This window comes from Myotis yumanensis, unplaced genomic scaffold (assembly GCF_028538775.1).
Source record: "Myotis yumanensis isolate MYYU_CA2020_CCGP unplaced genomic scaffold, mMyoYum1.0.hap1 SCAF_2, whole genome shotgun sequence".
NCBI lineage: Eukaryota > Metazoa > Chordata > Mammalia > Chiroptera > Vespertilionidae > Myotis > Myotis yumanensis.
The window spans coordinates 119,556,845-119,581,642 of NW_027223753.1; the positions used below are offsets into that span (position 1 = coordinate 119,556,845).

A 24,798-nucleotide genomic window follows, 5' to 3' on the forward strand; every position below is an offset into this window, starting at 1 on the left:
TCTTCCGTAGGCGGACGTAATGAAGTTGTCATTACTGAAAACAATAACAGCATAACTGAGCAAATCACTGATGTTGTGAAGCAACCAGCCTTTATAGCTGGTATTGGTGGTGCCTGCTGGGTAATTTTGATGGGTTTTAGCATCTGGTTGTACTGGCGAAGAAAGAAGAGAAAGGGACTCAGTAATTATGCTGGTAAGAGACTATTTCCAGCCAAGAAAACCTCTTATCTTTAGGAATGTGTTGAAATGAAAAAGGATGGAATGGGATGGAGTACTAGAAGAGGGAATGAATGAATCTTTTTGGCTTGTTTTAAACATCTGTTCTGTAAAATGCAATTATAAAAGACATGCTTTAATGCATTGCTATTCAGTGTATCACATTATGACCGTAAGGCAATCTTTTTGCTTGAATTTTCAATGAAGCATAACGAGAGTGCACAATGATAAATGCTTAACCATTTTTTCAACTAGTTCTTCAAAACACAGAAATACACAGACTTTGCATGCGATGAAGCCGTTCCTTGAGATTGTCCTTAGGCAAGAGGATTACTAAAATGCTCAGGAAAAAAGTCTTGACAGAATTAATAAGACTGGTGATGCATGAATTAAGGATTCACTAGTCACTTAAATAGATGTCTGGTTCAAGGTGATGAATCAGCATTTTTGAAAGGAGAAGGAAAAGAAGCAGCAGAAGAAAAAGAAGGTCCTATGTGTTCTACCTGCCTGAAAAGATGTTTTGTTTTAGAATCCAAAACAGAATTTCAAGGTTTTCAAAATTGTGGGCTCTAAAATATTTACAAGATGTGTGTGTGTGTGTGTGTATGTGTGTGTGTATGTGTGTGTGTGTGAGAGAGAGAGAGAAAGAGAGAGAGAGAATCATCGTCAGTGACTAAAAGAATGAACTCAGTAATGAAGCTTAATAACAATTTTGACTGCAATTCATTTTAAATGTTTTATCTAACAACAATCAAAGAAATTGTCTCACAGTATTTTACACTTTTAGAGTTTATAAGCTAACAATTTTGATTTAACATCATTCTACAAACACTTTAGAATTTTTTGAGAAATTTTATTCAATCTATACTAATAAAGAGCTAATATGCTAATGGTTGATACGCCATAACGGGTAATGACCGGGTCATTAGCATATTAGCCGGGGCGTTGCTCTGGAGATGGGCGGAAGTGGGGAGGAGCCGGGAGGAGGCAGGACCGTCTCGTACTGGGGAGGGCAGGAGTGAGAGCGCATAGCGCCCCCCTCACCAGTCCTTCGCCACTCACCGCTCACACTCTGAGTGTCCTGCGGCCCACCTGCCAGGGGAAGGAGCACAGTGCAGCAGGCAGGAGGCTTCCACTCTCTTCTGGAGCCATGGTGGGGCGGAGCCACAGTGTTGCTCTGGACATGGGGCAGAAGCGGGGAGGCACCCAGAGAAGGCAGGACCAGCCTTAGGCCACTGGAGGGACTGAGTGCGGGGCTTGAGGCGGCCAGAGAAGGCCAGAGGGTTTGGGGGCTGGGCCAGGTGCGCTGGAGCTCTGCGTGGACAGGTTTGGGTGTGAAGACAGGGCTGCAGGTGGGTGGGCCGTGCTGGGCTCCTAGTCTTCTCTAACCTTGGTAAGAAGCATAAATACCTTAATAACTGATTTTGACAAGAGTTTCATTGCTTATTAAGCTTATAAGCTGCTGTAGTTTGTAGACTTCTAAACTGCTGAGAATGTCTAAATAATGAAAATGAAAAACCACAGCACCCACTTGTTGTCTGGTCAGTTATTTTACAGCATTTAAATATGATCATTTGATTATAACATTGTGGCTCATGTCCATATCTTATGAAAATAAAGGTTATTACTTACTGGATAGAGTAATCCCCAGCACTAGAGAAAATATCGTAGTGTCTCCATTGGAAAGGGGCTTCCATGCTTTGTGATCTGCTGTCTTTGTTATTGATTGCTGACTCAGTCTTGCTTATGCTTTGAGCGCCGACCCACCACACCAGTGAGGGATTCTTTCCAGAAAGGGATGGCAGGCAGTAACTGCTGAGTGTCAGTCTTGAACCTTGATGATACTTTAATGTACCTTCCTGATTTGCAATGCAGTGCTCCACCTTCATTCCTGGAAGGTACTATCAACCCATGTGTTTAGTCACTTACAATGTTACATTTTATCTCTGTGATACCTTCATAGACTAGCAAATCTTATAAAGCATATGGAAGAACAGATTTCATTCAAGGACTACTTTGTGTTTATCCCTTTGCTTGGCTTTAGTGAAAACATTAAAATATTGACTACACTAGTCACTTCAGTGCAGTGTGGCAGTTTTACTCTCTACACTTCTTCATTCACTCATGCCTCATAAATAACAAAGCTCTCATAATTAGTAGGTTTGTGCTTTAGTAAAATTATGTTAGATATTTTTCCTTTTCTTTTCTTTTTTCAACAGCAGGTTGTGGGGTTTTTTTGTTGTTCATTTTGGTGTTTTGTTGTTGTTTTTTGCAAAATCTATGTATTTGATTTGAAAATTTCTGTTGGTCTTTGAGCTTGACAAGAATAGTCCATTTACTATTATCATTTCTCATAGTGATTGATATCCATCTGCTTGTAGAAGAACTGCTAACTCAGAAGGTGTATGCCCTTCAAATATTTTGGAATAAGGCCAAACCAGAAAGCAGCCTTTCAAAACCTTTATACTTAATTGATAGATGGCTGTCTCTCAGAATGGATTCACCTTCAACTAGTAATTTGCCTTCCAGCAACTGCTGTTCCTTTCTTGTATGTGAGAAGCAAATGAAAATTGAAACCACAGGTACCTAGTATTGCATATCTGACTTGCTGATATTTTCTACACATTTCCCTCCAGAAATAGCCTATCCTCTACCTGTTAAAGTGTTCATTCTTGCCCTTATACAATGTAAAGAATATGGGGATTTTAAATAGGAATGATTAATGGAATATATATTTTTCATGGGTTTAAATTCTGATATTTCATGCATGAACTAATGATCTATTTTTAAGAGCACAGAGATTTCACATAGGGCTAGTTTTCTCTGAAGTGTGTTATGAAATTATATTGAATAAGTTCTGTACTGGTTCTGTTTATATTTTTATTTTCATAAACATTTCTCTTGGGATCATAAATTTCACAAGAAAATGAGATTTTACTTGCAAGATGTAAAGCCTAACATTTCTACTTTTTCACTACAGTGTAATGTCTGTATAATCTCAAAACTTTATTGTTAACATGATAGCAAAATAATTTTTCCAAATAAAATTTTGGATACTTATTTAAATTAATTTACATTATAAGATACTTACTTTATTTCAAGCCCTAAGTGTGATATGGTAGTATACTTAAATATCTGCTATGTTACACATATTAAGAAACATATATTTTAATGAAGCTGAACCGATCTGAGTAGAATTGCACTGTAGGTAGAATTTGACTTCAGCACTCCCCTTTTCCTGCTCCTTTCCAAGTCTCTTCATCCACTAGAGGTAGAATAAGGGAGATTTTAACTAGTGGGGAGACATGTAAATACCTTTCAGGTTGGAAATTCTTACTCTTCCAGGATATCTCCCACTCATCCTTTTTAGGCAAAAACTTATTCAGGGACTGTTATTGCTGCTCTTCTTTGACGCTCCATCATGTGAAAAACTGTATTTGAATGCTTAGAAGGAAGGGAAAGAAAACCTGCCACTCAGTACTGATATTTTTCTTATATGTCAGGTTTAACATATTTATCAGAGAACACTGGCAGTTTAACACTTTAGATTATAAAGACAACTATCAAGAATCAAATGCAAACTTGTACCTTTAAATGACCTGAGAGAATTTCACTGAACATGTTTTGCTTCTTTACGTAGTAGAAATTAGAGATTTCCTCAGGGCAATGTAACACACTAACTTTCTATTCATATTTTTCCTCTTTATCCTTTATTTAAATTCTTCAAAAACAAATATGCACTACAGGTTTCCACGTGGCACAAAGAAGGGCATCTACATTTGAAAAAGCATCCTCAGATCTCCTATTCTACATGAAGTCATTTTAGATTTTTCCAGGGCAACATGCAATGTTATTTATCTTAATCTTCATTTGAGCACAAACAGTCTTCTTGTCACTGCACCTGACATCCCTGACTGCTATAATAATTTACCAACCTAGTTGTTAAAGGGTGAAATGAGATTATAAAGAGATTTTGGCAGAAAATATTAGGTTATTTTTGAATCTAGAGTAAATGTTTGATCATATGTAAAACAGTGTTCCTAAATAGAAAAATGAACAACATAAATTCAAATAAAATCCATGTAGCTTTGGTGAGGATTCTATATAACTATATATATATACATATATATGTATACGTGTATATATATATCATATGAAACATATATGTTCATGTATTTTATATATCTGTATTATAATCCACATGAAGGTTACATGATTCCTTTCAAATTTATGTTGCTCATTTTCTTATTCATAATTTTAAAGGATCAAATTTTTAATGTAATAAATATATTTTTACTTTTAAAAAGGTGATTTTATTTTATGACTATTACCTCTGTAGATAACAGATTTTCTGAAACTCAATAAGTATTAACAATTGAGTGAGCAAATTATGAAATATTAAACAATTCAAGCATAGCTTTTAAAACTGTTCCTGAGATATACATTATTTGACAAAACTATCCAAGTACCACTAAAAGATTGGATGGAATTTTTATACTCTGATTATCTGGGCTGAGTTAATGCTTATTAAAAAGAGGATTAATCTACATTCATATTTGAGAAATAGCTTATCAGGAAAGGGACCAAGGCTTGGCTGGCAACATTAAAGTTTCCATTTGGAGTAGGAAAACGTGGCCTACTGGAGATAGGTGCTCTGAAAGCTTCCTTACCCCCAAATAGCAATTTACTGCATAGCCATGCTTTCCTATCCCCTCACTCCTAGCAGGCATGAGATTAGGGTTAATCCTGTCAGATAATAGTGCAGGTACTTTGTGTATGATATAAACTTGCAGAATCTTTCTACCATAAATTCTTTGTAAATATTGTAATATATTCAAAATATTTAATGGCATTCTAAAACATTTAAGATTGTGATTTCTGTAGATTTTTTTAGAAACCTTAGCATTATTTAGTTAGTTTTAGCTAAAAACGTCCGTACACGGCTTGCTGAAAGTTCTCAGTTTAATATGTTAGCAGAAAATCCTTATAAAGATTCACACCTATTTCAAATTTATGTCTGATAAGCACAAAATTACTACACTGGGAGTATCAAAATCATGACTAGAATGAGATTGTCCAATCACCTATGCTCTCCCCATCCTCTTTGCTTTCAGCTTCAAAGTGTTTCAACATCTCTGAAATGATAGCTACTTCAGAACAGCTTTCAATTTGCTGTGGAATTTATTTTTATGTTTCTTTCTCTTTGCACACACACAAAAAATATTGATCAAAATATCAAATGACTTCCATTTTAGGAGTTTTAATTGTTCATTCTCATATCTAGTCTGCATTTAATCCCATGTTCTAATAGAATTCAGTTAACTTTTCATTGCTATTCAAAGTAGAATAAAAGTTTTGGAGCACCTTTTCAAGGTGTCCTCTTATTTCCCTTGCTTTAAAAAGACAAGTAATTTTATTAAGATAAGAGTTTTTTCTTTTTTTTGATACACATACAAAATAGAAAATTCTCATTATACTAAACTAGTAGCCCGGTGCACGAAATTCATGCACATTGAAAGGGAATTAATTAGGGGAACGTAATTTGGACTCACTATCTAATATCAATAATATGTGAGTGTGAGGCAATCCACGTTTCTGAAATTCAATGACATGAATTTTAGCTATTACTTTGCCAAATAAATGGAATTTACAGATATCATTTAAAAGAGCATTCAGCTTAATATTAAAAACTCTGGCTACCAAGTCAGTTCTGTTTTCAACTTTTTGCCAGTGTTGTAAATTGTTTGCAATATCTGCCCATTTGGGGTTGCATGTCATGGTTATGAATAAATCGGGCTTGCCATACTTTGTTACAGTTACCATAGCATCCTGATATCGCTGCTGCATATTTCTGGGACTACCTTCAGAAGATGATGGAAGTATTATCATTTTACCAATCAGCACATTGTCATTTTCAGATCTAGATTTGAGATAATCTATCAAACCACTGTATTTTTCAACTCCCAACATAGATTGGTTTGCTTTGATGAAATTTATCTGATTGACCTCCATTTTTTAATATGAATCCATGATAAACTGTTGAGTTAATTTTCCTGCATTTAAAATAGGATTGAAGTGTCCCGCACAGAGAGATGAAATCTATAATACTGCATTTGTGTGACTCGTGTCCTTACATTTTGTCTAGTATTATTGTCGATTACACTATTGTCTCTGAGTCTTAATGCAATATCTGTTCCCCAGCCTTTTTCACCATGTGGAAAAAGAATAGGATATGTCATTGCATCTAATGTAGGAAACAGGATATTGATTTGTTTCATTTTAGTGGCATTTGGATTATTGGGATCTGGTTTACAATGAATGAGCAAGTCCCTTTCAAAAGGAGGTTCTCCATCTGTGTTTCTGAATATGACACCAACCTTGGATACACGGGAAGAATTATATCTACCTGGATCACTGCTACGATCGTATTTAATCGTCACTGTTACTTCTGTGGGAGCAATACCTTTTGCTGCTGCTTCAGATTGGGCTTCCTTTTCTACCTAATGTAGCATCTTGTACGATTTTGTTAATTCATTGATTTCATGCATGAGGTTGTTGATGTTGACCATGAGTCTTTCTGAGCAGCCCTGTTTTTCTGGCATTGCTAATATTTTACTTGTAGCTTCGGCTGTATCTGAAATATAGAATTGAGCAAACTTCCGAGAAATACCATCTGAAGGATGTAAAGTTCCAGTACGGTGATAAACTTCTCCATGTATTCTAAAACAGTATGGCCCATATCCTGATGGTGATGCAATATTTGCACCCATGGAAGCAAAAGCAAAAGAACTATTTATGGAACAAATATTTTCCATGAAATTTTTACTGTCAGAATCTTCATTTGTCATTAATCTTTTTAAATATGCCGGATAATCTGGAAAATGTATATCATTTGGACAGACTTTCCCTTTGCTACAACATCGAGTAAATTTCCCATCGGATGGTTTTTCATCAGAGAAATTTAGTGATAGGCAAAATTCACATCGAACAATCATTCCACCACAACTATGTTCGAAAATTGCATCCTCATGTACTCCATTTTTGCTGAGAAGGCAGTTCCTACCGGTATTGGTAGTACTTGTTGATGACTGTTCTCTAGACATATTCTGTCTTCGCCAACGCCTTCTTTCAACTTCAAATCACGTTTGTCTTTAGACATTTTCTGTTGATAACGCCGGTGTTTTTAAGCATCAGATCAACGTTTTTCCAGTAGCTGGTGGTCAGATACATCCTGTCGCAGGCGCCGCCTTCTTTCAAGATCAGACTCACGCTGCTCTGCAGACATTTTCTGTCGATAATGCCAGCATTTTTCGGCTGCAGAGCTACATTGTATCAACAGTTGTTCTTAGACATAGTCCCACCTCTCTACTGTCACAGTCTGAAATGCAGGTGAATGAGAGTCCTGACTATCAGGCCGCTGAGAGCTGTCTGACCATAGGGTGATTCTGGCTGATTCTGTGGGGGTGGGACTTCCTCCTCCCTGCTGTCAGTTTCCACAGCTGTGATGAGGAAGCTGGGGTGACAGAGGGAGCTGCGCCCTCCAAGCTACCCTCTCTCTCGCTCTCTCTATGTCCAGTGGTCTCTTGCTCTGTCAAGTACTCCAAACCTCCCACTCTCCGCCAGCAAGGTCCCAGGAGCCCGCGGGCTTGGCTAGGCACAGGCGGCCTCACCTCCCAGACCGGCAAAGGTCCTGGGAGTCCGCGGCCACGGGCGCCATCGCCTCCTGGGGCGCCTGACACCTGAGTATGCAAATTAACAGCCATCTTTGTCAGGTTAATTTGCATAGTCTCTTTGATTGGGTGGTGGGCGTAGCTTGTGAGCATGGCTTGAGCATAGCAGAGGGATGGCTAATTTGCATGTTTCTCTTTTATTATATAGGACTAGAGGCCCGGTGCACAAAAATTTGTGCACTGGCGGGGAGGGGGAGGGGGTCCCTCAGCCCATCCTGTGCCCTCTCGCAGTCTGGGACCCCTCAGGAGATAATGACCTGCTGGCTTAGGCCTGCTCCCGGGTGGCAGAGGGCAAGCCCAATCCTTAGGTGCAGCCCCTGGTTGTGCTTAGAGCAGGGCCAATTGGGGAGTTGGGGCGCTGCCCCCTGTCACACACAGAGCAGGGCCCATCAGGGGGTTGAGGAGCTCCCCCCTGTCACTCACAGAGTAGGGCCAATAGGGGAGTTGGGGCACCGCCCCATGTCACACACAGAGCAGGGCGGATCAGGGGGTTGGGGCACCACCCCCTGTCACACAGAGAGCAGGGCGGATCAGGGGGTTGGGGCGCTGCTCCCTGTCATACACAGAGCAGGGCCCATCAGGGGGTTGAGGAGCTTCCCCCTGTCACTCACAGAGTAGGGCCGATAGGGGGGTTGGGGCACTGCCCTCTATCACCCATAGAGGAGGGCCGATCAAGGGGTTGGGGCGCCACCACTGTCACACTCAGGGCAGTGCCGATAGGGAGGTTATGGCTCTACCCCGTCACACACAGAGCAGGGCCCGTGGGGGGGGGGGGAGGGTGGGTTGGGGCACCGCCCTCTATCATCCACAGAGCAGGGCTGATCAGGTGGTTGGGGCGCCTTCCCCTGTCACGAACAGAACAGGGCGGATAGGGAGGTTGTGGCCCTGCCCCCTGTCACACACAGAGCCACAGGGCAATCAGGGGGTTTGGGCGCTGCCCCCTGTCAGGCTGATCCCAGTGCCGGGAGGCATATTACCCTTTTACTATATAGAATAGAGGCCGGGTGCACAGGTGGGGGCCAGCTGGTTTGCCCTGAAGGGTGTCCTGGATCAGGGTGGGGGTCCCACTGGGGTGCCTGGCCAGTCTGGCTGAGGGGCTGAGGGCCGTTTTCAGGCTGGGGGGTGACTGAAGCTCCCAACCGCTCCTTTTTTTCTTTTTCTTTTTTAATTCTGGGCCAGCTTTAGCTCTGAGGCCTCGGCTGCTGAAAGCCGGTTCCTGGCCTTTGTTTTTCCTTCTGTATTTGATACAATGTTGCAGTCAGGCTAGCTGAAGCCCTACTGACTGAAAGCCGGTTTTTGGGGTTTTGTTTAGCTTCTATATTTGCAACATATTTGCTTAGAGTTGCAGCTGAGAGGCCGGCAGCGGCAGGTGGGGAACGTTGGAGTCCGCCATCACTGGAGCAAGCAAGCCTCCCTGTTCGCTCCAGTGCATGGCTGCCGGCTGCCATCTTGGCTGACAGTTAATTTGCATAAGGATATGCTGATTAGCCAATGGGAAGGGTAGCGGTGTACGCTAATTACCACATTTCTCTTTTATTAGTGTAGATGCTGTGTATAGGCCACTTTGAGTTAGTTATGTACTTACACAATGTACTATGTATTTTTGCTTTTGTGTAGTGGGTATGCAGAGGTGCATGTTATGAAGAATTTACCATTGGTTAGTATGTGCAAGTTGACTGCAACTCAATTCTGTGCCTCATCAGTTGTCCTCTTTTCTCTAATGTCATTTATTTTTCTGTCACTAACAGAGACTTCGGGTGGGGAAAAAAGAGAATCTAAATTAGGGAGAAATACTTAGCTTCTCCCTATATACCTCCTAACAGGTATTTTAAGGTGTAGCCCATCGGTGCCTGCTTATTTCCATATTCACAATGATATTCACGCCACTTTCTTAACTCTATTTTAGCAGAGTAAAACAGTCACTTAGAAATCATGTAACTAGAAAGTCACATCAGATGGAGAGCTGATTAGCTGTACAGTTTTCACATTTTGTTGGGGTTATTTCCCTTATTAGGCTTCTATTTAACACCTCTCATGCTCAGTTTTTTTCACTAAATGTTTCAGATTAATTCTTCTTTTTTTGTTGTTAAATGCAGTTATTAGAGGAACCCAATGAGTGTTGGACACACTGCCCATTCCTGATTCCCAGAACTTAAGTGAGCCACTAGAAAACAGAGTAGCAGTATTCCTCGATCGAGGCAAAGATTATGTTACGATTGTTTTATAATGCATTTGAGATGTTACCTCAAAAATTCATAAGGTGGTATACTCCAGGTGCCAGCCGGCATCCCTGAAAGCACTGCTTCACGCCATAGTGCCTCAGAAAGGTTCTGATGGGCCTTTGGGAATATGATCGAAAAGCCTTAATGTCATGAGACAGATGCCATTAGACGAACATAAGGAAAGGACTGGAGAACTGTTTTTGGAAATTTAAAAAAATGTATAGCGTGATCATATTTGATAGTGGAAATTCGGGGGACAGATGAATTACAGAGAGATTGTACAAAAGTATTTAGTATGTGTATACTTTGAGTAACAATAGGTTCCTCAGTTCACTTAAAATATGAATCAATTCATATATTTTCATTTATTTTTATTTTTACTCACCAAGTTAAAAACACACATTGTACATAAAATCAATGTCTTCCAAAAATAAGATATGTTGGGTTTTCATACATGAAATGCTATTTTCCCTTCATTCCAGGGACTGGTTTAGCTGATCCATACTAATTTGAGGCATAATTTTAATTTTGATATCCACAAGTTTCTAAATACCAAATATTTTGCATGATTTTCAAGTTAAGTCATTTCATCCTAAGTAATGTGAAATTATTTGCAGACTTTATCCTACTAATCATGAATATTCACATTTCCCTGCAAAATTATTAAGTATTGTTGACTATAATTTGTTGTCTAGACCCTCTCCATACAATGCAACTTAATACCTTTCTCAGATTTGATATATTTTGGATTTCAAATATATTTGGCTGCAAAGGTTTTGAACAAGCAATGATGGACCTGAACTGATATTGACATTCTTTGGCTCATCCCATGAAGCCCACTTTCATGCTGTTAGTTGTTGAATGGAATCTGGTGACTGGAGGGAGTGGCTTCTCCAGCTGTGATTCTATTGGATGCTTGTTGGTGTTGCTAATATGTTCCACAGTTTTATAAAGAACTTGGGTTTGTAATCATTACATATAATTGGAATATATTCCGGATTAATTATATGAAAACATTTTTATGAGTGTTGGATGATGAAACAAAGCACTGAGTACATCATTCTCTATTAAATACAGTTCATATGTATTGTAACTATAGCTGTTCAACTCACAGTGCTTATCAGTGCTCCTAAAAAGATGTGATGGTGAGGAATATGTCCTCAACCTGTGTCACCTATATCATTGGACTATCTTGTTTCACTTTCCATTATTTGCATTCTATGCATTCCTTCTAATTAGGATACTCATATATTAATAATAAAAGTCATGATTTCATAATTCTCCAGTATAACTTCTCAGTTTTTAATGCTCCTAAATATATACAACAATTGTAACATCTGTAACATTTGACATCCAAATACAACTTGTCCCTTTGACTTAACCATACATTTGGCTTAAAGAATTTTTAAATGTCTTTTTAAAGTTGGAGCAAGTGATTGCTTTGCCCTGAGCCAAATCATTCCTTTCTACTCTCTGTACAATTACGTTAATTATATTTTATTAAAATTCCCAGAGGCCTCAGCTCTAAACTAAAGGCCAATATGTACTTTTTATTAGTTGTAATTAATATTGACTACGTGTGTGTGTATGTGTCTTTTTTTTACAGTTACATTTCAAAGAGGAGATGGAGGACTAATGAGCAATGGAAGGTATGCTAAGGAGATTCTTTATTTTATTATTATTATTCCCATTTGTAATCAGGATGAGGGAAACTATAGTAAGAGGTTTTATTGTAATAAACGATCACTTACACGTCTGAGAATTCTAGGAGGAATTAAATGGCTTACCACAGGTTTAATGATCTATCTGTTGTGCACTTTAGAGAAATCAAGTCCAGATGTTTCATATCTCCCAGATGTCCCTGAAGAAATTAGTAGTAAATATCACAAGGAATGTGTTCATTTGTTAGCAGGATTTTTATTGCATTAATTAGACATTAGCAAATGAAGTTGCTGTTGTTTAAGACTCCTTATTGGCTCTCACTAAATTGCAGTGAGTGAACAATTACACATAATCGATCACAAAGTAAATGATTCATATATGATGAATAGACTGTAGATTGATAGGACTGGATTCCACAACTTTAGATACTCAATTGAAATTGATAAAATCTGATAACAAACTCATATATCCTCATCTGTTTTCCCTTTGCCAATATGAAGATTGTAATTAGGCTCTGGTAATAACTTCCAATCTCCCATTTAATCAATATTTTTGCAAAAAGAGATTAGGTCTAATGAGACTACTGTATGTAGCAAGAAAGCAGTTGGATCTTCTTATTGCAGTTTCCATAGAAACTCGTGTTTTTCTTAGGGATTATACCAGAATTTCTATCCAAAAAAAAAAAAATTACAATGGTTATAGATGTTGCTATTTATTTGTAAATAATTTAATATTCTATACAGGAATTTAAATCCCCATCTTTAATATTAAATATGTGAATTCTTTATTAGCTATGATGAGAAGAAAGTTTTCTTCATGGACTTTATGCACATGCCGGATGAGATCACAGTAGATCTTTTATTACCTTAGAAGGAAACTGTAATATATACCCCTTATATTTTGCAATTTAGAAAACCTGGAAATGTGCTATTGATGGAACAGTATAAATACTATTCATTAATTTTCCTCAAGTCCTTTGCCCTAAATCAAGCATGAGACTCATAACAGGGGTTACAGCATTCAGGGGACAGATAAATATGGGGCTTGCAAGAATCAAGGCAGCAATAGCCCCAAGTCCTGGAAATGGCTGATACTGAGCAGTCACTCTGAGCAATTGTTCCCTTGAGGTGCCAATTCATCATCAAACCTCATTTGGGGATCCTGCTATGTTACTGATCCCCACCAGTTTCAGGGCAGATGACAGAATTCACTTGGATGTCAGCAGAATCCCAGGCAGGACCCTCTGCTTCCACTGACATCTATATATAACCTAATGAACTGCTAACATTACTTAATTTTAGTAAGTGTACACATTTTAATTTGAAGTAAATTAAAATCTTAAATTAATTTCAGTGCATGAGACTGGTATCCACATCTCCCCCCGAGCTTCACCAGCTGATTTCTTTTTAATTTCTGTTTTAGCCGTCCAGGTCTTCTAAATGCTGGGGACCCCAGTTATCCGTGGCTGGCTGATTCATGGCCAGCCACGAGCTTGCCAGTCAACAACAGCAACAGTGGCCCAAATGAGATTGGGAATTTTGGGCGTGGAGGTAAGTAATGTTTTTCAAAATTTTGTTATTTGTTTTCTTGGATTTTCTAGATTTTTTAAAGATATACCAAAGAGTATTTTTGATAATTAAAATGAGTGAAGCACATATACTAATAGCATAATACATGTGCAGAATATTTTATTATAAAACTATTTTGCTATATTACCTTGAGTAAAACTAAGTTTTTAAGGAAGTCATTACTAACCAAGAAGATAAATATTCATAATATATTTTGTTTTTAAGACTATTAGTACAAGATTACTAAAATCAGGAACTATGCTGCTAAACAGGGCTTATAATTTTGGTCTAGTTATTTCACTTCTCTCATTCATTCATCATATATTTATTGAACATGCCCTTTGTACCTGGCATTGTGGCAGACAGTAAAAATATAATATCAATATTAAGAGAAATGCTCTTTATGCTCATCTATCTAATAATAAGGTAATATGCAAATTGGTCAGGACGCTGTCATGTAATGACCAATCAGCAGGCTGTGTGAACAGCAGGTGTGGGCGGGGATTTGCAGCATCAGGGATGCGGGTGGGGGAGGTGGGCCCAGCAGAGGGCAGCCTGCACTCCCCACATGGCAGTGGCAACTGTAAGTGCTCCCGATGGCCGCTGCCACTTGCCCAGGGCTGGCCTGGGGTTCTGGCAAGCCACCAATGGCCTCTGCTGCTTCAAGGGCCCGAGGCTCAGGCAACGAGGGCTGAGCAAGACTCAGGCAAGCCTCAGTGGCTGTGATGGCTGAGGCTCAGGCAGCCTTGTGGCCGGCAGTGGCAGCAGCAGAGGCATGATTGGGGGCATCACCTCCCCCTGATTGGACGGTCACTTCCCACAGAAGGAGGCTAGACTGTGGCTTCGGTCCACTCCCCGCCGGCTCCTGGACTGTGAGAAGGGCAGGCTGGGCTGAAGGACTCCCCTGCCAAGTGCATGCTCTCACAATCTGGGACCCCTCAGGTAGGGTCCAGTCCAGCCGTGGGCAAACTACAGCCCGAAGGCCGGATCCGGCCCATTTGAAATGAATAAAACTAAAAAAAAAAAAAAGACCGTACCCTTTTATGTAATGATGTTTACTTTGAATTTATATTAGTTCACACAAACACTCCATCCATGCTTTTGTTCCGGCCCTCCGGTCCAGTTTAAGAACCCAGTGTGGCCCTCGAGTCAAAAAGTTTGCCCACCCCTGGTCCAGTCCCATCACAACATGGCTCTGGTTCCCCAGGCCTGCAGGCCAGGGGGGCAGGGATTAAGAGGCCAGTCTGATGGCAGCATGGCTCCGTTCCCATAGCTCCCTCCCACCACCATGACATGGGTAGCCGGCTGAGGCCCACAGCTCCCTCCTGCTGCCGTGCTGCACGCAGCGGGACCCAGGACTGACTCCCGCCACAGGTGGCCAAAACCCAGGACTGACTCCCACCATGGGCAGCAGGGACCCAGGACTGACTCCTGCCACGCCGGCCGGGACCCTAGTCTGGTGTTTGGTCATCCATCTGGATGTTTAGGTCATGACGGACCCTGGCTCTTTATATATTAGGATAATGAGTATACACTTAAAGTTAACATGTTGAATGAGAACTTTCCTGTAGTTCTGTAATTGATATCTGGTACCCCAAATAAAAGACAAAAAGGTGCTAAGTAGCTGACATGCTGAAGTGTTCAAAATTTGGTGCCAGGGTTCTTTCCATAGGTCTTTATAGGGAGACAGGATTGGACCTACTATAAATATTCACCACTCTCCCCCCTCCATCTTTCCATCCAGTCAATAAGAGATCAGTGGGTTTAGAGAAAGACTTGATTAGAGAAGTCTCTGGTCCCAGTGTTTAATTTGGCACATATATATGAGTTTTCCATTGGCAAAAATTTGTGCAGACAGCAAATGGACTTGAGCTGTGCTGCCAATACCCCCATGAAAGCTGCCCATTGGAAGTAAGACAGTTCTATGAATGGAGTGTTATATCTGAAGCAGAGTTAAGAATTAATCAAAAAAGTGACAAAAGATGTGTGGAGAATAAACTATCATAATTTAAGGTACAGATATAAGGTAGATATTGACCTATTGGAGAAATTAATTATCTAGTGACTTGAATATAAAGTGCAAGACAGCAGAAGTGGTAAAAAATCACAGAGTGCCTTCTAAGCCACACAGAGACTTTAAACTTTCTTCAAAGCATGACCAGAAGCCACTCATAGATTTCTAAGAGGAGAATTCTAGGTTCCAAATACTGCTTTAAGTCACCCAGCTCATTGCTGGGTGGAGAATGCAGTTACAGTGGAAAAATGAGGTGATTAATTAAGAAGGTAGTCCTGTAATTCAAGAAAGTTTGGATAAATCCACTGGAAGATTTCTATATTTCTAGGTAGATTTACTGCAGGAAACCCAGGACTAGATTCAACTATTCTGAGTCTATTTGCCTTAATGGTGGATTTCACATGTATGAGTATATAAATATATTGAATTAAAAGAATAATCATGGATGCTGGCTTTTTCTCTTTAAAAATGGAATACCACCCAGCCGATGTGGCTTAATGGTTGAGTGTCGACCCATGAACCAGGAGGTAAAGGGTCCATTTCCAGTCAGGACAAATGCCTGCGTTGCTGGCTCAATGTCCAGCAGTGGGTTTTTTAGGAGGCAGCTGATTAATAATTAGTTTTCATCATTGATGTTTCTATCCCTCCCTCCCCCTTCCTCTCTGAAATCAATAAAATAAATAAAATTATTTAAAAAAATAACAATGGAATACCAATGCCAGTTTGAATATCATCAAAACAGTATTTCAAATAATAGTTATTAAGTATTGTATACGTATGCATTCTGTTAATACCAACTATAAGAAGGCGAACTCCCTCCTATTCTCCAAATAAAATACAGAAAATAATCATTCTTAGCTCTTAGGTGTGTAATGAGAATTAAATGGATGATACACACACACACACACACACACACACACACACACACACACACACTGGTTTAGCACAAACCTTACCATACAATCAGTGGTCAATATCCATCATTAGAGTAAATAAGAGAATAGAAAGTAAGTTTTCAGACCATTCCACTTCTAGTTTACTTTCTATAATTTAGTACACCCTGTTTAGGATTCCTATATGGCCAATGCCTCTGAAAGTGGCTGCCTTCTCTGCTTGACCAAACTCTGAGCCTGCACTGTAGGCTATCACTCCACCGTGGGTATGTTCTGTACTTGAGTATCTCCTCACCAGGTAGGCAGAACATGCCCCCTTGACCTGCCCAGACTGCCTGTGTCAAAAGAAATTTTGTTCCCAAAGCTCTTTTTAAAATTTACCTTTATTGTTGAAAGTATTAAACATGTCTAAATTTTTCACCTCTTGACCTCTTCCACCCACTTCCACCCCCTCTCCAAGCCTTCCCCACACTATTGTCTGTCCATGGGCTATGCATATATAAGTTCATTGGTTAATTGCTTCCCACCCACCACTTCCCTGTGAAATACATCCATCTGTTCCATGCTTCTATGTCTATGGATCTATTTTGTTCATCAGTTTATTTTGATCATTAGATTCCACATATAAATGAGACCATATGGTACTTGTCTTTCTCTGACTGGCTTAGTTCACTTATCATAGTACTCTCCAGTTCCCTTCATGCTGTTTCAAAGGGTAAGAGATCCTTTTTACAGCTGCATAGTATTCCATTTTGCAAATGTACCACATTTTTTAATCCATCCATCTATTGATGGGCACTTGAGATATTTCATGATCTTAGCTATTGTAAATAATGCTACTATGAACATAGAGGTACATATATACTTTCTGATTGGTGTTTCTGGTTTCTTAGGATATATTCCTAGAAGTGGGATCACTGAGTCAAATGAAAGTTCCATTTTTAGTTTTCTGAGGAAACTCCACACTGTTTTCCAATATGGTTATATCAGTTTGCATTCCTACCAGCAATGTACTGGCATACCTTTTTCTCCAAATCCTAGCCAGCACTTGTTGTTTATTGGTTTATTGATGCTAGCCATTCTAGCAGGTGTGAGGTGGTAACTCATTGTAATTTTAATTTGCTGTGCTAAAGCTTTTTCTTTTGATGTAGTCCCATTTGTTTAGTTTTACTTTTGTTTCCCTTGCCCTAGGCCAGCGGTTCTCAACCTGTGGGTCGCGACTCCTTTGGGGATCGAACCACCCTTTCACAGGGGTCACCTAAGACCATCGGAAAACACATATATAATTACATATTGTTTTTGTGATTAATCACTATGCTTTAATTATTTTCAATTTGTAACAATGAAATTGGGGGTCACCACAACATGAGGAACTGTATTAAAGGGTCGTGGCATTAGGAAGGTTGAGAACCACTTCCCTAGGCAATGTATCAGTGATTATTCTGCTAAGTGAGATGTCTGATATTTTGCTGCCTATGTTTTCATCTGGGAGTTTTATGGTTTCGTGACTTATATTTAAGTCTTTTATCTATTTTGAGTTTATTCTTGTGTACAGTGTAAATTGGTCTAGTTTTATTCTTTGAATGTACCTGTCCAATTTTCCCAACACCATTTATTGAAGACTAGAGGCCCAGTGCACAAAAATTTGTGCACTCGGGGGTGGGGGGTCCCTCAGCCCGGCCTGTGCCCTCTCGAAGTCTGGGACCCCCGGGGGATGACCACTTGCTGGCTGAGGCCTGCTCCCTGGGAGATTGGGCCTAAGCTGGCAATCAGACATCCCTCTGGCAGCCTGGCAGCCTTCTGGGGATGTCCACTTGCCAGCGGGGAGCAGACCTAAGCTGCAGTTGGACATCCTTAGCGCTGATGAGGAGGCAGAAGAGGCTCCCACCACCACCGCTGTACTGGCAACCATCAGCCCGACTTGTGGCTGAGCAGAGCTCCCCCCTGTGAGAGCACACTGACCACAAGAGGGCAGCTCCTGCATTGAGCGTCTGCCCCCTGGTGGTCAGTGTGTGACATAGTGACCAGTCATTCCCAGTCATTCTGCTGTTAGGGTCAGTTTTCATATTACCCTTTTACTATATAGGATAGAGGCCTGGTGCATGGGTTGGGGCCGGCTAGTTTGCCCTGAAGGGTGTCCTGGATCATGGTGGGGGTCCCCACTGGGGTGCCTGGCCAGCCTGGATGAGGGGCTGATGGCTTTTTGCAGCTGGTCACACCCCCTTCAGGGTGGGGGTCCACACTGGGGTGCCTGGCCAGCGTGGGTCCGCGGCAGGCCGGGAACCTTAGCTTCCTCCATCACTGGAGCAAGCAAGCCTCATGTTTGTTTCAGCTGCGTGGCTGCCGGCTGCCATCTTGGTTGGCAGTTAATTTGCATATCGCCCTGATTAGCCAATGGGAAGCATAGTGGAGGTATGGTTAATTACCCTATTTGTCTATTATTAGATAGGATACTGTTTTGACTCCATTGTATGCTCTTGCCTCCTTTGTCAATTATTTGAGCATAATGGCTTGGGTTGATTTCTGGGTTTTTTGTTCTGTTCTATTGATCAATATGCCTGTTCTTGTGCCAGTACCAGGCTGTTTTGATCATAGTGGCTTTGTAGTATAGCTTGATTCCTCCAAAGTTATTCTTTCTAAAGTTTGCTGTGGCTATTCGAGGTATTTTTTTGGTTCCATATAAATTTTTGGAGTATTTTTCTTGATCTGTGAAATATGCCATTGGTATTTTGATAGGATTTTTAATCAGCCAAGGAATAGTTTCCTCTTTTACTTTTTGTGTTTGTATTGGAATAACACACCATTCAATTTTTATATAAAGGAATAAATACCTAATGATGGAGGAAAATAATTATTTTTCAATTTCTAGCAGGCTACACTAACATTTAAATTTTCTCCATCTAATTTAGCCAAAGGTTTCATTTGTGGGTTTTCAAGGTTTTGCTTATATTTCTACCTCATTTCCATGACATGACATATATTACAGATGGACATCAAGGCCAAGCCAATGTTTTTGCAGGGTCTACGGAATCTATTTTCAGTAGTAGACATTTTAGGCATTTACTATGTACCAGAAATAGTGTTGGGAAGTTTTGTACTATTTTTTTTTCATTTTCTTCACACAATAAATATTTGAGATAGATAAACATATTTCATTTTTAAAGGTAAAAAAAAAAAACTAAGGTTTTCAAAATGATTAATTTGGGATCTGGGTTTAGAATGCAAGTCTGCCAGATTCAAGAGCCTAGGTCCTAAAGACAGGGCTCACAGTTAGGATTGTAGTACAGCCATATTCACTGAGAAGAATTATCATGTACACTGACATTTCCCTTTAAAAATGGAACACCAATACATTTGGAATGATAAAGTTTCTCATTGTTGCATAAGTCTTCATTTTGGCAATACAAATTATTAAAAATATATTTAACCATTAAGTGAGTGCTTATACTCTGTAAAATACTATATGAGGAAAATATGGGAATACAGATATAAATCTTTTATATTTCTGTCCTCAAGTAACTATGATACAGTAATGGATACAGGCATTTATACAATTAATTATGCCAGGACAAAAAATATATAAATTCATTTTTATCCAAGATATTAGAAAACTATAGAATGATTCATGAATGATTCCAACTGGATGAAAGGTTTTCTGTCATTCATAGGTTTCAAACTCAAATGTTAACAAGTGCCAGTCAGCCAACCTGAAGTGCTAAGGATGGTAGATGTGACTTGTCAAAATGGAAAATAGGAAGCCTGTCTAAAGATGGCAGCACCTATTCTGGTGCAAGCTTTTGTGGGGAAGGCTGGCCAGGTTCCAAAGCATCTGATGTTAGAGGATTTCCCCCACACCTTGTATTATGCATATGCTTCCAATTTTTCAATGGTAGGATAGAATTCAAGTTATTTTTTGAAAATGTAAGAATGATCAAATAACATTTGAAGGTAATATGCAGCCCCCCAAAAATCAATATAGAAGCACTTGAACTTGAAGGCTGACTAATTTCATCCAGCAGAGAGAGATATTTTGTTTTAGAGCCACAGCCTTAGCTTTTGCAGAATAACATTGAACACACAACCACTTCCAAAGCTTGTTTTTGGAGTGACTCACAATTTAAATCTTAAAACTTTGGAGAAACTCAAGTTCAAGGTATTGGGAAGTCGGGTCCCATACTAGTTAATATTTTTCAGTAAAAGACTTTGTGGAAGTGGCAGAAACTGATAACTTCCCCAGAGTGAAGGATTTATTTCCACAATCATTTTTTATATATTATTAAATATTAAAAGTTTTGATAATAAAAATGGTAGTGGAACTTGAGAATGAAATATGCTGCTTCATCATCAAATTTTAACTCAGTTTATAACTAAGAGCAAGAACAGCAAGAAAGTAGTTGTGAAATTCTGAAATTACAAAATGATTTTATTTGCTTATACACTTTGATGAAATGTTTAAATTTGAATATGTTTAACAATCTGATATTCATTTAAAATATTTACTTCAATAAAGTATATATCCACTTAAATGTAAAACAGGCTGGAATTTCAGGCTTCAAAGTCTTCAGAAATACCTAAATTATACAGTATACAAAATCTCTCTATATAAAAGCCCAGCGACCGAACGGCAGAATAACCAGAACGACATGCCAACCAGTCTCTATGACATGCACTGACCATCAGGGGGCAGATACTCAACACAGGAACTGCCCCCTAGTGGCCAGTGCACTCCCACAGTGGGAGCACCGCTCGGCTGATGGGATGAGCAGCTGCTCCCACAGCGGGCTGATTCCCACAGGCCACGCCCCCCACCAGTGCACGAATCTGTGCACCAGGCCTCTAATACATTATAAATGTCTTGTTACTGTTGTAAAGAAGACAAATTTTAGTTTTTTTAAAATATGAAAACAAAATAAATATTTTTATATTTCAAATACTGTTAGCTACCATTGAAAACTTTGAGGATATTTTGACTAAGTTCCTACGTAAACTTCCTCCTTGTGATGATAAATTGGTTTTTGGCACTAACATGATTTGGTTTATTATTTAATCTTACAGTACTATAACTAGTTGAAAATTTCCTATAATGAAAAACTAAAGTTGGTTGATGACCTCAAGTTCTATGAAGTGTGGCTTTTAGAATATAGATTATTAAAAAACATATAATTAGATTCACTTTTAATTCTCCATGATTAAAAATGGTGTTATTTAGTGATTTATTTATTTTTATTTTTTTAGATTTCAGGAGAGAGATGGTAGTTCTGAATTATAAAGCATGACATAAAGCTAATTTAGCACACCAAAATAATAAATAATAAGTGGACTGTTCGATATTCAGTGTAGTTCCTAAAGTTTAATTTTACTCTTGTTGTATTACAACTTGAAACTCTAATTCTCCACTGCTAAGAGGTGGTAGCATAAATTAAACTCTGACCACTCAGATTACTTTTTATGGAGTTAAATCCTGCTGCATTGTGAAAATGACATATTCATGAAAATTTTCTTTTGTTATCCAAGAAAAAGAAATTGCTACCATAACTTACACTCCATTTCTGAAGCTGTGAAATCAAATCAGATAAACAGCAAATTGAAACTTCAGAAAAATGTACCTCATAGTTCCATCTTATAATTTTGGAATTTTTTGCATCTATTCAGCAGTTGTACTTTATGTCCTTTGGAAAAATATATTTTCATCCATTGTTTGTATATTCACACTTATCATTGCTTCTGAAAAGAGGTAATACTTTTATTGGTTCTAAAACAGAGTGAACAATTGAAAGCATTTTTTAGTAGTGGAATATCCCAAAATTCTCATTCATAGTTGAAGAAAATGGGGAAAGATGTGTGGTAAGCAGCGAGACATGAAGGACGAGCGGTAGGCCTGCCTGTCACCGGGCTGACAGCTTGGCGAAGGTTGTACATCATCTATCCTTCATTGGCTCATGAAACCCATTTCAGCTGAAATGCAAACATGCAGGATGACACATATATTTTTCATCTTCAGTCCTGATAGTTCTGGGCTTCCTGTGCATCATTAAATTGTTTCATTTTCCTATGTTCACCACAGATGTGCTGCCACCGGTTCCAGGCCAAGGGGATAAAACAGCAACGATGCTCTCAGATGGAGCCATTTATAGCAGCATTGACTTCACAACCAAAACCACTTACAACAGCTCTAGCCAAATAACACAGGCTACCCCATATGCCACGACACAGATCCTGCATTCCAACAGCATTCATGAATTGGCTGTTGATCTGCCTGATCCACAATGGAAAAGCTCAATTCAGCAAAAAACAGATCTGATGGGATTTGGTTATTCTCTACCTGATCAGAATAAAGGTAACAATGGTGAGTCAGGTTCTTATTTCTTGAGGTTTTTTTTTTACATCATTTGTGCATGAGATAGAAATTAGTATTTGTTGTTCAGTTCAGTGATTCATTACCAGGTTCACTAAACTAAAAGCATATATCAGCATGTATTCAGTACCTTGCACAATTCCTACCACCACCACTACTACCAACCCACCACCACTGTCACCACCGCCACCGTTGCTACTACCAAACACCGATACCGATCGTTTTCATCCTTTTAGCTCTTTATCAATAGTGATCAGTAATCCATCTCAACTTCCATTAGGCAGGATAGGCCAAACATTCCTCCACTGTCCTCCAACATCTGCTTCTGAGTTGCTAACTGCATGTTCTGCATGGGCTTGTGCTGTGAACTAATCACATGATGCCACTGTGACCTCTGCCCTTTAACCCTTAGCCTTACTTTACATCCCTGACTACCGATTGGCTGAGGGATTGTCTAATAGAATGCCACACAACCAGTCACAGGATTTCAGCACCACCAGCTCTCACAACAGCTCAGAGCGGAGTGGCAGTCTCTCAGGTTGGTCTCATCGCAGTAAGGAGAAATATTTGTTTGTCACCAGCATATGACCTGTGTTCCTAACAACCATGAGGAAAACTGAATCACAGTCATGATCAGGCATTTATCTTTCATGACAATAGCAGTTTATCCTAATGAAACCATGCTTGCCTGTAGGGGTAAAAATCACTGTCACCCCTTATGTACTAAGTGTATGAGGATATATTTACTGAAAAGTAGTGCCATTTTACTGAATATTGTTCATTAAAGAGTGAATGTATTTGATCTGCCTAGAACCCTACTTAAGCCTCAAGAGAACTTCACAGTAAAATGATCATAGGGGAAAGTCAACTACATAGTGTGGGCACTAAAAAATGAGTTCAACTGAAATGCAAATAATTTTGGAGATTTTCATATTAGGATTTCAGTGATATTTTTGGACAATCTTTACAAAATGTTATGTAATACATTTTTTGTCTATTAAATGACATTATTTAAAGTAAGGTGCTAACACCATACTAAATAAGAATGATAATATGGGACATTCCCTTCACATTTAATTTCCCCCCAAATATAGTCTCTCATATTGATAATTTTTTCTATACTGTAAATTTTAATATATATTTGAGATGTATTAGCCAAACTACAACTATAATGTAGGTATTGTATAGGGGAAAATATATTTTACTGGGCAGGAATATATACCTGTCATAAGTAATATCAGTGATACCTCCAGGCCAAAGGATCCTCACATCTAAAATTCAGAGGTTGTAGTAGGCACACTCTAACTTCCAACCATAACATGTATGTTGTATGACTGATGACTTTATTTGCACATTTCTAATTAATTCCATGACCTTACTTGCTTAATTTTTCATATTCATGATATCCCATATTTTACAAAGGTGTTTTTTTTAAACTACAGGCTTTTTAGTAAAGAAATATAGTGTATTGTATGTTACACAACTACCAGGCATCAAGACCATAAAGAGTTAATTCTTTACATCATTAGGGTAACATTTACTAAATGACTTTTCCTCAGGAGAGAGAACCCTTTCAATTTGAAAATGTTAATGCTCTTTTTTTCCCCTCTACAATGGGCCATTTGCTCTTCTTACCTCTTGGTAGAATTAAATACATTATAGAATCCAGAAAATTTTAAACATCTGTTATGAAGTGAAACTGGCTTAATATAATAGCAGACTTTTTTGAATATCTTTATGTGTCATTTATACTGTCACTTATTTATAATGAGTTTCACAATAGCCCTGAATAATTAAAAAGTAATTTATCTTAGGCTTATTTTATTGAAGATATGTAGTCTCAAGCAATATAGATATAAAAGCTATCTATATGCTGTAACCCATGGAATACATAAGTCCTTCTGTGAATTCTTCATAAAAATATTCTGTATATGTTGATTGCCACTGAGTTTTAGAAGTTATCTTTTGAGTAATTGTAAGCTGAACATAATTCACAATAGTGCTTATTTCTTTTTGAATACATTAATTTCCTGAGTGACATTTACATATGTCTATGCATAGTAGTAACTACTTCATCTACATTTGAATGTAAAGTCACTTAAATCAGTGATAGAAAGCATTCTTTAGGAGGTGGAAGT

The 24,798-nt window shown here is 38.9% G+C and overlaps 1 protein-coding gene across 9 annotated transcripts in view; it reads left to right on the forward strand.

Moving 5' to 3' along the window:
- The window catches only part of ROBO2 (roundabout guidance receptor 2), a 691,429-nt gene that overhangs the window by 614,344 nt on the left and 52,287 nt on the right, over positions 1-24,798 (forward strand). For 5 of the 9 annotated variants that reach the window (XM_070406004.1, XM_070406006.1, XM_070406010.1 and 2 more), the window contains 5 exons: positions 11-193; positions 11,775-11,817; positions 13,253-13,380; positions 22,370-22,651; positions 23,073-23,198. In XM_070406004.1, coding sequence (XP_070262105.1) covers positions 11-193; positions 11,775-11,817; positions 13,253-13,380; positions 22,370-22,651; positions 23,073-23,198 — 762 coding nt within the window. The remainder of the gene's footprint in view (positions 1-10; positions 194-11,774; positions 11,818-13,252; positions 13,381-22,369; positions 22,652-23,072; positions 23,199-24,798) is intronic. The other 4 variants (XM_070406008.1, XM_070406012.1, XM_070406009.1 and 1 more) reach the window with 1 other exon arrangement.